Consider the following 16,226-nt stretch of genomic DNA (forward strand, 5'->3'; position numbering starts at 1 on the left):
TACACAGCTAGAGGTGAGTTGATGGTATGTAGTGGATATGGGAAGAAGGAAGGAAGGAATAAATGGCAATTCTTATTACAGTTAGAAGTTGTCTTTGATTCAGTGCCCTGTGTCTCCATCCTAAAAAGGGCACGTTAACTTGTTTTTCTGGCACATACTCTCAAGAAACTTTCCCAGTACTACCCCTATCTCTATTTATTTCCAGCACCATTTGCCCCTTTGAACCTGATTCTCATCTAAAGATACTCGAGTGTGACAAAAATAACTTTTCTGACAAAATCTTGAGATGAATTACTGTAAAGCTTCAGGCAGGCTTCTCATTCTGTATTTGCAGCAGAGACAGAAGAATTAACAACTGGAACAGCCCTGCGAGCCGGTGTGGAATCTCCACACCATCGAAGTCTTGCCCTAGCCATGATTTCACAGCTGCCCTGAGAGGCCTTTTCTGGGGCTCCCAGCCTCACTCTGCATGAAGTTTGTTCTTCTTCCCCCCAGCGACCAATTCTCTAGGTCTCTGAACTAAACTTCCCATTCTCATGACTTCTCATGAAACATCCAGGGACAACTCTCCAAACAGTTTCTCTTTTGTTAGACATTTGTAAACTCCTGTCACGTCACCCACTAGTTGGCCCACAGCCATTGGTTGCATACTCAGCCTCAGCCTAATCTTTTCATAATTTACCATCCAAGCCCCACAGTGGATGTGCTGTGGGGCTTTATGATCTGTTTACCAGACCCTTCCCAGCCCCTGCATCCCGAGCTGGGCCTCAGCACTGTGTGAGAAAAGAAAAACTTGGAGGGAGTCCAGCACAAAGAAAATGATTGAAAGATTGGAAAGAGGAGTTGCTATAAGAAAAGGATGAAGGAACGGGGTAGGTTTAGCTCTGAGAAGAGATAGACGGTGATAGGTTGAGAGAGAACAGTCAGAAGTCCCTTTCCTTGCTTTATTTTCATCCTGGTTATTATATGATCCATCAAGATCCTTTAAAAGTTTGTAATCCTCATTTAGTGATGGACTCTCTTTGTGCAGGATGTTACATTGCTTAGAATGGATGGTCCGAGGTGCTCAAACACTCTCTTCTGTAGGATTTTGCTCCCTCTGTTTTCTGTCTCTCCTTTGATTTGCTGTGAGATTTTGATGGCAAAGAGAGGTGCTCTGCTGCTGCCGCCTGGGAAAGGGAGGATGGGGGGGCTCCTGAGGTCGGTTTGCCTGATGGACTCCGACGGGAAACCGGAACATGTTCTCTTTCTTGCTGCCATGGTGGGTCATTAGGTCTTACACAGTTCTGAGAGCTGGTACAACCTGAGTCAATAGGTAGAGCATGTGTGACCTTCAGGAATCTTCAGGTATGAGAAGTTTAAAAATAATAATGGTAACAACAGCAGCAGCTGTTACTCATAATTACCTTATTTACTTTATTACATAAGTGCAGTTATTATCCTCATGTTACAAATGAGGAATCAGGCTCAGATTGTTTCTAAAAATGTGTCCAGGGTCATAATTGGTAAGCTGCCTATCTGGGATTTATGGCCAGGTCTGCCTGGCCACAGAGCCCAAAGGTTTTTTTTTTTTTTGGTTTGTTTTTTGCCCCACACTTTTATTGAGATACAGTTCACATACCATACAGTTAAATTCTTTTTGCATTACATTATTAATTTTTTAAAATTGTGGTAAAATATATGACATAAATTTTGCCATTATAACCATTTTAAGTGTGTACAGTTCAGTGGCATTAATTATATTCACGTTGTTTTACAACCATTGCCACTATTTCCAAACCTTTTTCATTATCTCAAACAGAAACTAATCATAAAGCAATGTACCCCATTTCCCTCCCCTGGCAGTCCCTATTACTCTCTTATCTGCTTTCCGTCTCTATGAATTGGCCTACTTTAGATACTTCATGAAAGTGGGAGCACGTGATGTTTGTCCTTTAATGCCTGGCTTCTTGCTAAGAGCATAATGTTCAGAGTTCATCAATATTGTAATGTGTTAGGATTTCATTCCTTTTATGGCTAAGTATTCCATTTATACCACATTTTGTTGAGCCATTCATCTGTTGGTGGACACTTGAGTTATTTGCTCCTTTTGGCTGTTGTTAAGAGCCCACGTTTTTACTGGCATGTACGTTACAAGGTAAGCTGAGGGCCACCCAGGACGGACTCTCGTGACTTCTCACTTCAGTCCGGGCGTCACAACATGTTGCAGAAAGCGCGACGCTGCACTGACATTCTATAGTCTTTACAAGAGTCTGGCATACCTGGGGTTTGAAATCCAGGTCTGTCACACGTTAGTTGTGGGAGCGAGGACATGTTACCCAGCCTCTTTCTCCCTGGGTTTTCTCAGTCTTTAAGGTGGAAGCAATAATACCGACCCTTCAGAGTTATTTCAAGACAAATAATACTCAATAGTTATTTGTTTAAATGGCACATTTGCTGGGGTTAGATATTTTCTTCTGTATGTATTTACTGACATGGAATTTAACAAGTATGAAATGAAGAAACTCTTTAGTCTTCATATTCAATTCTATGTTCGTTTTTATAACACTAGAAGAATATTCTTTTTTTTAATCCCCCAAAGGCCCTTGTATCCTTTGTGTTTTTACCCCTGAAAAAAAAAAAAAACTGGAAAAAGTACATGGCCATGGTAGAAATTCATAAAGCATAATGAGCAAAATAGAATATGTAAAATCCTATATCCAGACATAATCACAATAATATTATTAAATATGTGTTATGTCACAAGCAGTTTTCTAAATCCTTTATGTATTATTTAATTCTCATGACAGTCTATGAAAACAGGTACTCCCCTCCTGCTCCTCCCCTTTTTCCTCTTTAATAGTTTTCAGATGAGGAAATTTGGTCTTGACGTTACTGACTTAGCCCAGGTCACAGAGCTAAAAAGTGGCTCAGGCCTCTGGCTGCCTCCCAAAGTGTTATGCCAGTCCCTCATGCGAAGCACGTGCGTGTGTGTGTGTGTGTGTGTGTGTGTGTGTATGTGTGTGTATTCATGAGGTTGTGTTATATACGTTGTTCTGCAACCTATTTTTCACTGAGTGTTTTGTTAATACCTCTCCGTGCGTGTAAATACAGATCTCTCGCATCATGTGCAGTGGCTCTGAGAACATGCACTTTATAGTTCCTTACCTAGCTAGCCACTAGGTGTGAATGTGAAGGTCTTCCTCAGTTGTTTTTACAAAACCTCATATGACCACCTTCGTAATGCTTAACCAGCTGCCCGGTCCAGATTTGTGACAGGTCTTGCCTGCACTGGAATGGCTTCGGCATGCCCTTTCTACTCGAAAATGTTCTCCTATCTGGCTCTGGGGAGGTGAAGCAACCCCACAAACTCCCGGGTTCCTGGGCAGACCCCCCAGCAGGGCTAAGAAGTCATGCCAGAGCCCCCCAGCCTTCCTGCTAACCCTCTTACCCCGTTTCCCTAGTGTTGCATATCAGAGTAGAACTGGAAAAAAACTTACACTGACAGGCAACCTTTTAGAGTTTGAAGGTAATCTGTAATCTGTTCATCACAGACCCGAGATCCTCATGAGACAGAACTGCTTATTATTCCCCTAAATGAAGACACTCAGCCTAAGCCTGCCGGGTTTCTTTGGGCTTTTCAGGGCTTCTGCCCAGGTTAGGACACTCCGCTCTCACAAATGAACTCTTGCTGTCATTCACATCCCAAGAGTGAGTATAATCCTCAGGAATGGGTTGGGGCGGGGGGCGCTTGTATATGTTAGAACTTGCCAAGTTTTCACTGTTTATCTTACTGGAAAGTCAACAGTGTGACTGACTGTTAACCTCCTACACAGTTAAGATCTAGGCTTTTTGTTATGGTTGTTCTTAAATTCTACGGTTAAATCTTTCTGATTTTTATGAGGTGCAGAGATGGAGGGAAAAAAGGAAATCAAGGATGCTAGTCAAGGGACTGAGCTGCACGGACACCTGAAGCCGCTGTTGTAACTTGGGAGCCCCGTAGCTGGTGGGACGGGAGCGCAGGGAGGTGTGGGTCAGTCTCCACAGGTACTTGGCCGGTTTTATTTATGAGGTTAAGTGAGCCTTTTGAGTAGATCACATTCCCTTAGAGAAGCTGAAGGGCAGTGAGACTTTTTTTAAAGGAAGCATCTGCTCTTAAAAGAAGAGCACTATTGTTATTTTACAAATAAAAAAGTACACACCACGCCATGTAGTGAGCAAAGCTTTTGTCTTACAGCGATCATCAACTTATTCTTAGTCAAAAGAGCTGAACAAGTATGAGGCACAAAGAATGAGGAAGAAATAGAGTTAAACATGAGAAGTGGCACACATTCCAAAGGACCACTCCCTGCTGCCTCCTCCAAGCATGTACGGCCCCAAACAATTTAATGAACCAAGGAATTTTCTTGTAACAGGAGAGATTTCCAGTGGTACAGACTTCTTTACACCCCCAGATTGTCTTCTCCTCCTTTCCCATGGCAGTGTCAGTGGTTGTTAGCTAACTAACACTGCATGATAATATGCACTTACTGTGTGTATCTCAAATTCTCATTTACTTTTTATAATTAACCGATGGGATAGTCTATATTTTTAACTGAGGAAACTAAGGCCAAATGTTGCACAGCTAGCAACATTTACAACTAAAAAACTCGAAGAGGAGAAACATTGGTTTGACTTTCAGTGAAACTTATTGAGTCACTTTTCACCACATTTCTGGAATTACCTCATGTATAATAATGATGCACCAAAGTCATTTTTTCTTGTCCATTTCCTTTTCGGTGACCATTTGCTGGCTCCCAGAAGAGTTTACAGCTCTTCCCGCACTTTCCAGATGACAAATCGCATCTTCCTAATAGCCTGCCACCATGAAATTAATAAGGAGGTTCATTTTCAAATAGTTATTTTCAAATACGTTCTTCTGACCCACCCAGCCCCAGAATCACCAAAGCACATTCAATTAAATAGCCTGTACTTTCAAGTTTATAGATAATGACGTAGGTCCTTCTGTGGCTCAGCAGCATTGTCCCAAATTTCAGTTGTAAAAATAAAAGATGGTGGTATTCACTCAGCATCTGGCCCACAGTAGGTACTTAGTAAATATTTGTTGAAGACATGGACAGAGAAAAGTGATAAAACTTGAAAGAAAGTAGCCCTGACTAAATTGACATTTTTAGATACTGGGATTTATTCATTCATGCTGTCCCTGAGCTGCATTTAACTTGAAGAACTAGCTTTCTCTCGTTTTGTTATTCTTAACTGGAAACTGCCCAATTACTTCATCCGTCCTGCGGCCTCATGCTTCAACACTCAGAAAACGTTGTATTCAATTCCATCCTAGAGTGTGCAGGTGGGATTGCCTTCCAGTGGTGATGTGGGACCCATGTCGCCTCTGAGAGTGAGGGAGAAGGAAAGCAGTTTGAGACAGAGACTAATGCTTCTGCAAGAGGGGTTTGTTTTGCACTCAGGATTTCATTTGAAGCCACCAGGTTATAAGACTGAATGACTCAAGGAAGGGGAGTTTGGAGGAGACGGAAAAAGGAGGGCAGGTTTCTGAGTTTCCTATATGCTAGCAACTTGGTTACGTGTGGACAGGAAGTTCTGGGTCTACTGATGCTTTGTTCTTAGAGGTTTTTCATAGTTCACAGTGACTGGCAGGAGGAGCCTTTTCGTATCAGACTCCTGGTTGGTGGGCCCCGCCTCCTACAGTAAGTTCTCTGGCTGCATCCGTCTTGGTGCTTCGGGCAGCCAGGAGGGTGGGGAGAGGTGGTGGTGATGGTTGGAGTCAAGTGCCCAAGCTGCCTCAGTCAGGAAGGTGATAAATGATATACACAGCTTCCTTTCTGTCAATTAATTGATTTGTTTAATTTTATAATTGCAATTTTAACTTAATTTTTAGGAATCCAAATTATAGGATCGCCTGAGAAACTAGGGAGGGCAATACTAAAACTTTTCGGCTTCATTTCGAGAGATAATGGCATTTTACTTCAGTAGGTGTTTATCATCTATGTGGACTGACACCTGTTAGTCTGTGGGCTCTTTTCCGTGGTTGGAAGGGCCCCTTGGGATACAGAATGTTAGCATAAGCTAGTGCCTAGTTTTTGTTATTTCCATAAAGATGGATACATTTTCTTGAATTCTAGAAAGTATGCTTGGAACTTTTTGATGTGGCCACGCACATTTAACTCAGAATCACTTTCAGAACAGCAAACTATAGACCAGGGTTGATCTGGCATGAGAGAAAACCAAGAAGAAGGGGAAGTAGGGGTGACAGAGGTTTTGCCAGTGTGGCCCACTCACCGCTCATCTTTGCAGTCTGTGCAGCCAGGATCTGATGCTCTGCCCCATGGCCTGTGAATGTTCATGACATTCCCTGTGGATAAATCAAGGGCATATGGCCCAGGACCGGCGAGTGAACATACACAGGGAACCAAACAGGGGTTGCTGAGCTTACAGAGCAGGAAGGGTGGGGAGATGACAGGAGGGGCTCAGCTCAGACACACAACTCCACCCAGAAATTCCTCACATGGCCCATAGGCCACTGTGTGTGTGTGTGTGTGTGTGTGTGTGTCTGGATTTGTGTCGTTTGCACCCTAAGATATATTTTGAAGTTCTGATTCATCAGTTCTCTAAGTCATTTTCAATCTCTTTAAAACTGATGGCTGTGACAAGTTATTAAAGTTGTTGCCTTTTTTTATCCAGGACTGGATCCTGTACAGATTTAGACTGACATTTTCTTAAAAGTCAAGGAAATGTGCTAAACTGTAAATCATTAAGTCAGCTATGTATTTCTCACTGTCACATACACTTGATAGTGTAATAAGTTGGCAGGCACTTGGTAATATGAGTTAAATTTTAAAAAAACTTTCATTGAATATCTTTTGTGTGCCAGACATCAATGCTGAGAGTAAGAGATTACAACTTGGGGAAGGAGAAAGATACAGAAGGAGATGAGGGTCGATGTAAGTGACAGGAGCAATGATCAAGGCACAGGTTGTATGGCTGCTGTGAGGAAGGACATGTGGTCCATCCTGGATGTTCAAGAGAGCAACGTGCCTTAATGAAGACTTTTTTAGGTCTTTATTAGACCTAAAAATGTGGAAGCTAGAAATGTGGAAGAACACTAGTCTAGCCTCTTTAACTATCAAAGAAATGTACATTCAAATAATGGAGAGATGTTTGCTTATAAAGTTGTCAATTTTTTTTTTTTAGTTTTGTTTTTAATGATGATTTCCAATATTGTCACATTACAAATTGGTACAAATGTGTCTATTTCTATTGGGAATATATATTGAAACAACATTTCAACACACCAAGATGTATGTATTAAAAATGCTCATCACATTAGACATAGTCGTTCCACTCTTAGAATTTATCTCAAAGGGGGGAAAATAGATGTACTCAAAGATTTATGCCTAACACAGTACTATTAAAAGTTTTGAATATCTGCTGTATAACATGTACAATGCTAAGCACTGGGGATATAGTGGTGAGCAAAACAGACAGGCCCTGCACTCAAGGAGCTTATTATTTAATAAAACAGTTTTGTAGATGATCTGTTTTTATAGACTAGAGATATAGCCAAGCAACTATTTTATTAAGAAACACCTACGCCTCCGCATGTTCTTGTAAACATACCTCTCCCTTTCTAATTTCCTCCCTCACCAAATAATATATGTATTCCCCAAAAACGTGAGTGGCAAGTGGAATTTTTCCTAAAACACTAAATGTTTTAGTAAAGCACAAATTGTTGACATTTCTCATATATCATCTCTGTGACCCAAACCTGCATTCTCATACCTTCTATCTCCCTTACTCAGTGTTCATATACACATAGTATGTCTCCTAACTAGTTTTTGTAAAACTCATGTCAAAATTATCTATGGATATTCTTTCCTTTTTTATTATAAACTTTAAAAATAAAATTAAGTAATAATTACATATCATCAAGGCCTGGAAAAGCAGGCCAGAATTGTCATGTTTTTACAGTAACATCTTGTGTTAGTCATCTACCCTAAAGGAGTCATTTTTTTTTTACTTTTTGTTTTTGAAGGCAGTGCCTGTCTTTTCTAACTTGGTTTAGAAGTTAAGTTTTATGGTTTGGGGACAAGGTATTTGCCTAGACAAAACCACCATCTTAATACAGTGGTTTAAGAGCACGAGCTCTGGAGCCGCATTGCTTCTATTCACATCATGGCTTCATTCCTCCTAGCTCATGGCCTTGGACCTGTCACTTAATCTCTCCAAGCCCTTAACATCCGCCATTTGTGATATGCAGATCATAATAGCAGTACCTACCTCAAAAGGCTGTTGTGGAGACTAAATAGATTAACGTCTGTGGAATATTTTACACAAAGTGCGCGGTGTATAAGTATCATCATTACCATTTGACGTGTGACTCGTCCCACAGATGAGCCACACAGCCACTCTTATTCACAATACTGAAATCCCTTTATAATCTAAATCATCTACCACAGATGGAAAAGGCTCTTTGGGCAACAAAAGAGGCAGAAGAAGCACTTTAAGGGACATGACAGTTCAAGACTGGAAAAAGAAGAGTAGGGGGTATGTTGTGCAAAATGTTCATTCAGGAAATATTTATTGAATGCCTACTTTGTGCCAGCCACTGTGAAAGGGCACATTAGTAAACACAACTGAACAATGTTCTACCCTCATGAAGCTTACCAAGGTTTCTAGCAGAGTGGTGCTGGACAAATGTTTTTATGTTGTTTCTGTAACAGAAAACTAATGCTGTCTGAAAACACAGCTTCTGTGAAACATCGAGAATTAAATGCAGTCATTAAGAAATCCAGGTTCTCAGAGAGGCTGGCAAATACCCTCAGAGTGCAACTGCAGGTCTCAGGAAGAGGAATAAAAATGTCCCCTTATGATGAAAGAGAGTAGGTAACAGTAGGACTTAAGTCAAGTCCCCAGAGGAACAATTTTCTTCCTGCTTATGCTCTGGGTTCCCTTCAACTCTGAGATCAGGGATCAGATCCTTTTAAAACAATGGATTGTGTTGGATTGTTTCTTGTATGAAACAGCTGGGTAGTGAGAGCAGTGACTTCTCAGAGGCATGGCAGAAAATCATTAACTGGAAGGGAGGTGACTCTGGGCCAGCTGAATCAAGACCAACTAACTGGCTTTGGGAATTTCCTTGGCATACTTATTTTGTGGGTCTGGGTTGGCCTTTCCTGCAGGTTTAAAGAGTTGCTCCAGGAATATGTGTTATGACAGAAAAATTGGAGTGGAGAGAGAGTGGAAGTTATTAGGAAGGCAGTTTAAAAGTCTCAAGAGACTGTTAAAACAGTCCAGGTGAGAACCTGCATGTGGGTGGTGGAAGTAGGGATAAAAAGGAAAAGACAGTGAGAAAAAGCATAGGGGAAACGTAATCCACATGGAGAGGCAGAGAAGTCAAGGGTATGGGCTCTGGACTTGCCTCTGCTTCCTCATACATCCAAGGGGCTAACGCAGCAGCTCCCGCGAGGCGCAGAGCCCAGTGTGTGGCGCACACAGTGAGATGAGTGGTCATCAGCCGCTATTGCTCCTGCCACTGTCGGCAGCATCATCAGCACCTGTCATCTCTAACGTCATTAGGACTTAGCAGTTGTTCGGATATGGGAGATTTGGGGAGGAAAGAAGAGGAATTGGTTTATGAGTAACGGTGAGTTCACTGGGGGAGCTGAGTGTGATGAGTTCAGGCTGTCTACATTGGAGCAGAAACCAAAGGTGTAGATTCACGAGTTATCCTGCATAGAATTACTAAGTGAGGCAATGGGAGCGGCGAAGGGCCATGAGGAAGAGCAGGCAGAGGTGGAGAAGGGCTGAGCGCAGCCTTGGTTTCTCCTGATGTCTCCAGCACGCAGTGCAGTGGGTTTCCTGTGCAGAACACAAAAATTACAGTCGTGATTTGTGATAGGTGGTGCTGAGCACATCCTTTGAGCTTTTCACCAAATCTTCTTATTCTTCCCTATACTTATGTTGGGGAGCCAGGGAAGCTGTGTGATCTTCTATGGGGGCTATAGTTTTCTAGGGCTGCCCAACAACTTGCCACCAACTGGGTAGCTGAAAACAACCAAAATCTGTTCTCTCACAGTACAGGAGGCCAGAGGTCTGAAATCAAGTTGTCAGTCTTGTTGGTGTTTTTCTGGAGGCTCAGAAGGAAAAACTGTTCATACCTCTATCCTAACTCCCAGTGGCTGCTGGCAATCCTGGGCGTTCCTGGGCTTGTAGACTCACGATTCCAGTCTCTGCCTCCATCCTCACATTACCTTCTTCTCTTCTTATAAGGACACCAGTCGTTGGATTTAGGCCCACCCTAAATCTAGAATGATTTCATCTCGAGATCCTTACATAATTATATCTGCAAAATTCCTGTTTTCAAAAAGGGTTCCATTCTGAGGTTCCAGGTAGATGTGAATTTTGGGAGGACACTATTTGACCCGCTGTAGAAGCTAGTGTGTATTGCGCGGGGCCTCAGAAGCTGTATGTGGACTGCAGTCTTAGCCATGATACCGGAAGAGCATGTCCTCAGGGGACAGGCCCTCAAAACAGGCCTCTCAAGGCGGATTTTTGAAGGGTTTGCCTAACAGACATGGATCAACTACTTGCTGAGCTTTGTGAGTGGGAGTCGATTGTTTAATAGAATCCTTGATTTATTTTTCTTGTTTCAAAATGGATTTTTTCCCCCCATTCAAATGGGACTTTTCATTTAGGCCTTTTGTATCGTAGCTGCTTTTTAATTTTTTCCCTAGCCAAATTCTTCATCTCTCAGGCAAACTGTCCAGGAGGACTCCATCCCTGAGTTTAGTCTAGTAAATTGAGTACACCAAACCTGGAGATGAAGACCTAGAGATGAAATCAGTAATGGGGGCGTCCCCACTGCACAGAGGACAAGATGGAGCGTGGAAGGGAACCTGAACCATGAGGCAAGAGACCTGGGTTCTAATCCAGTTCAGACACTGTGAGTTAGCGATGAGACCGTGGAGAGATCCTTCCTCCTTGTTAAAATGAGATACCCATTCCTGTCACTTTCCCCAGAGCTTTTAATGAGGCGCCAGAATCATACTGCATGTGCAAGCTCTTGGCTGTGTATAAAAGCGCATGCAAATATAAGGTGTTTTTACAACAGGGTTAGAATGCAGTCTTATTTAAGAATCGCGTTTACATGCGCTCGCGTCCATCCTCTTTCTGTGCCTATGTCTCTCCCACACAGTATTGAATTAACCTACAGTTTTGTCATTTCCTCCTCTGAAGGGCAAGATGTAAGCATTTTTTTCCTCCATTCATTCGTCCAGTATAGCGCAAATGGTTGATTTCTTGATAACTTTCTGATACACTGTGCTAGGCAGCAGGGTAAGCAGAGAACAGCAAGTTCCAGTCCTGGAGGAAACGGCAGGGACTGGGAGGTGCAGGGAGCAACCGAACGCAGAGAAGCCCGCCCCGGGGAGTGGAGTCCTTTTGAAGAATGAGTAAAAGTTAAGCCAGGTGAGGGAGAAGAGCAGAACACCTCTGGCAGAGGGAACAAGAGCGTACAAGGCGTAACAGTGGGAGAGAACCAGGCATGGTGACGCATTGAAAAGGACTGTCCTAGACCACGAGGGAAAACCAGATGAGAGCCAGGGCTGTAGAGATAGATGAGGGCAGGATCCTGTGGGGTGTTCTAGGCCGGGATACCTGGAGTTCAGACCATCCAGAGATCAAAACAATCATAGAAAGGTTTTAAGTGGGAGAGTGACATTCCTGAATTGTGTATTTTAAAAGCTGTCGGCTGCAGTGTGGTGGCCATGCCTGTGAGGTGAAGCTGATTCTGCTGGTCGGGGAGCACATGTTGAGAAGCAGTGACTCACAGGACAGTGCACTGTGGGTGCTGCAGTGCAGCGGGGAAGACATGGTCTGGGAGCATGGAGGAGGAAGGAGATAGCGCCACCTGGTTTGTTTACCTTTTTTCTGTTATTTTACAAGTTCTATTTCCTGGGTCAGATTTTTCTGCATTTTGTTTGTGAGGCCATAAACTCTCACTCGAGGACACGTTTGGCACTCCAAGGTACTTTGGGCAGTCAGGAGAGCCTGTTTGCTCCATCCCAGCTGTGTCACTGTTCTTTGTTTCTTCCCCCCACTCTGGCTATTCAGCGCTTGCCCTCCCCTCTCTCTCTCAGACAGGTTTCCAGGAGCTGCAGGAAAGAGTTCAGACTTCAGAGATTTTTGAAGAGGATCTTACTTTAAAAACTGGTCCCTGCATGAGAGCAGCTGTAAGAGCAGTTTTCAAACTGTTTTCTCTGGAACCCTGCTGTACCTTGGGGACTATTACAGGGAGTGAGGTCCTTCAGCCCCCACCCTCCCTACACCCCCACCTCCCCCAAGTCAACCAAAATAGCTACACTTTTACTAAAAAGTGTTTCAGGGAAAAATTAGTTTGAAGAAAAGGTTTCACTGCTTTTATTTTTAACTTTGAACATTTGCTCTGGTTCGAACCTCCTTTTGCTCGGTTTATTTAGTGTGTGTGACAAATACTACAAAGATTGAGAAATTTTAGATCTAATTCCTATGGATATTTTCTAAGTTCCTTGAATGAAGAAAACACTGGTATATCTGTAAACAACTTTTATTGGGTACCATTCAGTACCACAAGCATTATTACACCCTAAATGCCAGTTTCACAGCTGTCCCAGACTTGAGTAAGACCCAGATCCTTGAAAACTTGTTGTTAGGAATTACTCTCCCTCCCTCCCTCCGCTCCCAGTATCGCTAGCATGGAACACCTTCATTGACACATTCTGAGCTCCCCTCTTGCTCATCACCCCACTGTGTGCCGCACGTCTCTTGACATTTACAGTAACTCCTTGTGATTCCTTCACAGAGGAGGGAGAGATGAGATGTTTCAAGGTATTTATCAAGCGTAAGTTCACCCTAGTCTCTTTGAGGCCTCTGCTTTACTGGGTAGCTTTGGGTTTAGGGGATTTGGAAACAAATCCCTCATTCTGCTGCGCCACGCTTTGTGTACATGTTCATCAGTGAGTTTTCCTTGAGCCCCAGTATCGACCCAATGGAAAGTAATGCTTTAGGATGAAAATGTGGAAATGCCTGGAAATCGTAAGTTAAACCATTCAGCTAAAACGCTGACTCCACCGTATCGCCATTATTTATCTCTTTAAGATATCTTAAAGGACATTTCATTTTTAAAACTTTCGAAAGGAAGCACCAATTGATCACTTAGCCAGTTCCTATAGGCAGCTGGATGAGGGCTGCAGGCCAAGCATATCCCCTCGCCGGCGTTTAATCTTTTGCTGTCACAGTGGGGCTGTACAAGCATGGGCGAAGAAATTGTGTGCTGCGTCTTGAGACTCTGAACTTTTTAGAAAGACTCAGAATGTCTTAAAATAGCATGGTAGCAGAAACAACAACAACAACAATAATAGCATGTCATTCCTAAGAATGGTTGTTTAAAATTCGAGGCATTGGTTCTGGCAGCAGCTGGTTTCCACGAGCTGGGCTCCCACAGGGGTTGCTCTAATGGAAATCATATGGTCTCATCATGACAGGAAATGGAGTTCTGTTAAGCAGTCTCTCGACTCCCCTGTAAGGAATTTCCTTACAGAAACTACAGACAGCTACACACCTAGAACTGGTGGGATAGACCTGATCATTTTAAAGAGGCTTATGATGCTACTGTTTCCCTCTCTAAATAATGACTAGCAGTTCCCTCTTTTGGCCTAGGTTCTCTAGACTTGTTATACAGGCAGTCTGTATTCCCAATCCACCTCCTGAGAGGCCATTTTTACTGCCTTGTTGAGAGAAGGCACCGGGGAGAGCGTGACGGGGAGGCCGGCCGGCCGACCAGCCACAGTACCTCACACCCCATCGTTGGGAACCCTGAGCTGCCCCTGAATGGAAGTCGTCAGTCAGCTCTCAACTCCTATCACCAAGCTCCTGCCATGCGGGCTGGCGAAGGAAAGCCTCCCGCAGCCCTGCCCACCTGCTCCACACGTACCCACAGGCTCCGCTGCTTTCTGGCTGCTCCACAGAGCAATCACTGCATTGCTCAGCAAAGCAGGTTTCTGTTTTCAGCCGCTTCCCATACTGAAAACCCTGCCTAGAGCCCGAGTTGAGGATGAGGGAGACCTGGAATGAGCGGGTCGGGGTGGCTTCTTAGATGGTGGGGAGGAGTTACATGACTGTTCTCCTTGGATCACACACACTGTGGACTTCTGGGAAGTCCTGAGTGGCGGAGTCACTAATGGCTTTATCGAGTCACTGTTTCCTGACTCCCTCAGCAGTCCTGGATGGCATCCTTGATCCACTTGATTTCAGATTTTGACAGGTGATAAAAACGCATATTGAGATTGCTGCTTCACAGGGTCGAAATTTGTAATTATTGACGGATGTTATTTTTGCCTTTGCTGAGATGCTCACTCTTGCATTTGCTGTTGTGTTAACAGGTTGCTTCCTGATACATTCTGAGGCCCAGACACTTGCCTTTCAATCTGGCAAACAGTGGCTTGACCTGAATGGAATCAGAGATGTACAAGGAACATTTAGACTAGTCAGCTGGCAACCTGACTCACTTTTCCTGAGGAAAAAAATATAGTTAGTGTAAATGGCACCTGTCAACATGCTCATTTGCATCTTTGTGGAGCTTAACTTTCATCAGGCTACTCAAGGCTCTTCACCTCCATTCTCTGAATTTTTCACATCTTAAATGCCCTATAGGAACAATGTCTGGCCCTGTGCTTCTGAGGGCTAAATGTAAAATGCTTGATGGTCATGATTTATTTATCTGCTAATTACAATGATAAACAGAAAAGTCCTAGAGTTCTTCTTGTCTTTTGGGGTCCTGCCAGGAAGCCATTGTTCTCCCAGAGACTCTGCAGTGGGTTTTCACGAGCTGTCTCCTACTGGTTCTTGTTCTTCCTCTTTCCCTTCGAGGACCACATTTGCTGTTTTATGCAGGAAATCCCCACTGCTCCCGGGTTCCCCCAGCTACAGCTGGAAAGACATCAGAGTGTCCAAGGCAGAGCCAGGGCCTGAGGTCTCAGCAGGCCAGGCAGGCACCAGATGCCTGTTGCTGTTTGTCATGTTGTATTTCCCATTCCCTTGCTTAGAGTTTGGGGGACCAAAGCCAGCAGGTTATTAAAAGAATGAGAGTAATTTGACTTCTGACACTGATTGGGGCTTGTGGGTATTGGGTGTTTTGTTTCTGATTTGAAACCAGCTGTGTGGTAACCACTAACTCTCCCCTTATTCTTTTCTTGCAGATGAGCTCACAGTGCCTGCACTTTACCCCAGTAGCCCTGAAGTGTGGGCCCCGTACCCTCTGTACCCAGCGGAGTTAGCGCCTGCTCTACCTCCTCCTGCTTTCACCTATCCCGCTTCACTGCATGCCCAGGTAATTTATACCCATCGGCCACGACTTCACTCACTCCACCACCAGTCCTTTCAAACCTGGTTCCCCAGAGCACACCATACAACTAACATCTATCCAGCTAACAGATCCACCTTCAGGAGATTAATGATCCCTTCTAAATCAAGCTGACACTCCTCCAGGACTTAGGAGGACCATCTGACAGCAATGATACCACCCACTGCCTGATGTTTGCCCCGAACGACACCTCTCTCTTCCTTAATGAGCTCACCCTCATATCACACACCAGAGACTGGGCCCGGGTTTCCTCCCCAGCTCCCAGCCAGCTAGAGGGTGTCACAGTGTAGATGTGTGTATGCCTCGTTGCGTGGAAGGGCTGCAGGGGGAGGCGTGCACTTGTTGCAGGTGTTGTGTTTGTGTGTGCTTCTGCGTATTGGGAGATTTTTGCTCTCGTGTTCTATGAGCTCTAGTGAACGAAGAGGAAAGTTGGGAGCTTCCACGAGGAAGACTGTGCTACCTTACATATGTTACAGAAAAGATGAAGGGTTCCTTTTCTCCCATTTCAGGAAACCCTGGAGAAAAGGAGGTACGATATAGTGTCTAGAATGTAACTGTAGGTCATGGTAGAGGCCTTTGTTCTGACCAGCGTTTTTTTTTTTTTTTTTTTTTTTAGTTAAGAATAGCCTGAGTTTTATAAACAAACTCCCTATTTCTTCACAAAGATTACTGTCTATATACCCACGCTGTCTCTTCCCTTGGAAAAAATGTTTCTCTTGGCTTTGCTTGTAGTGCACACTGTGGTAATCAATGTTAGGATTCAGAGTGATTACCAATAGGAAATAAGATAGAATGTAGATTTCATGTGTCTTACTTACTGCATGTGTAACTC

General features: G+C 43.7%; 1 protein-coding gene across 4 annotated transcripts in view; it reads left to right on the forward strand.

Moving 5' to 3' along the window:
- Nucleotides 1–16,226, forward strand: part of RBPMS (RNA binding protein, mRNA processing factor) — a 157,108-nt gene that overhangs the window by 111,755 nt on the left and 29,127 nt on the right. For all 4 annotated transcript variants that reach the window (XM_081046782.1, XM_081046785.1, XM_081046783.1 and 1 more), the window contains exon 6: nucleotides 15,231–15,361. In XM_081046782.1, the coding sequence (XP_080902908.1) occupies nucleotides 15,231–15,361 (131 nt within the window). The remainder of the gene's footprint in view (nucleotides 1–15,230; nucleotides 15,362–16,226) is intronic.

This window comes from Rhinolophus hipposideros (genome assembly GCF_964194185.1).
Source record: "Rhinolophus hipposideros genome assembly, chromosome: 4".
In the NCBI taxonomy this organism is placed as follows: domain Eukaryota; kingdom Metazoa; phylum Chordata; class Mammalia; order Chiroptera; family Rhinolophidae; genus Rhinolophus; species Rhinolophus hipposideros.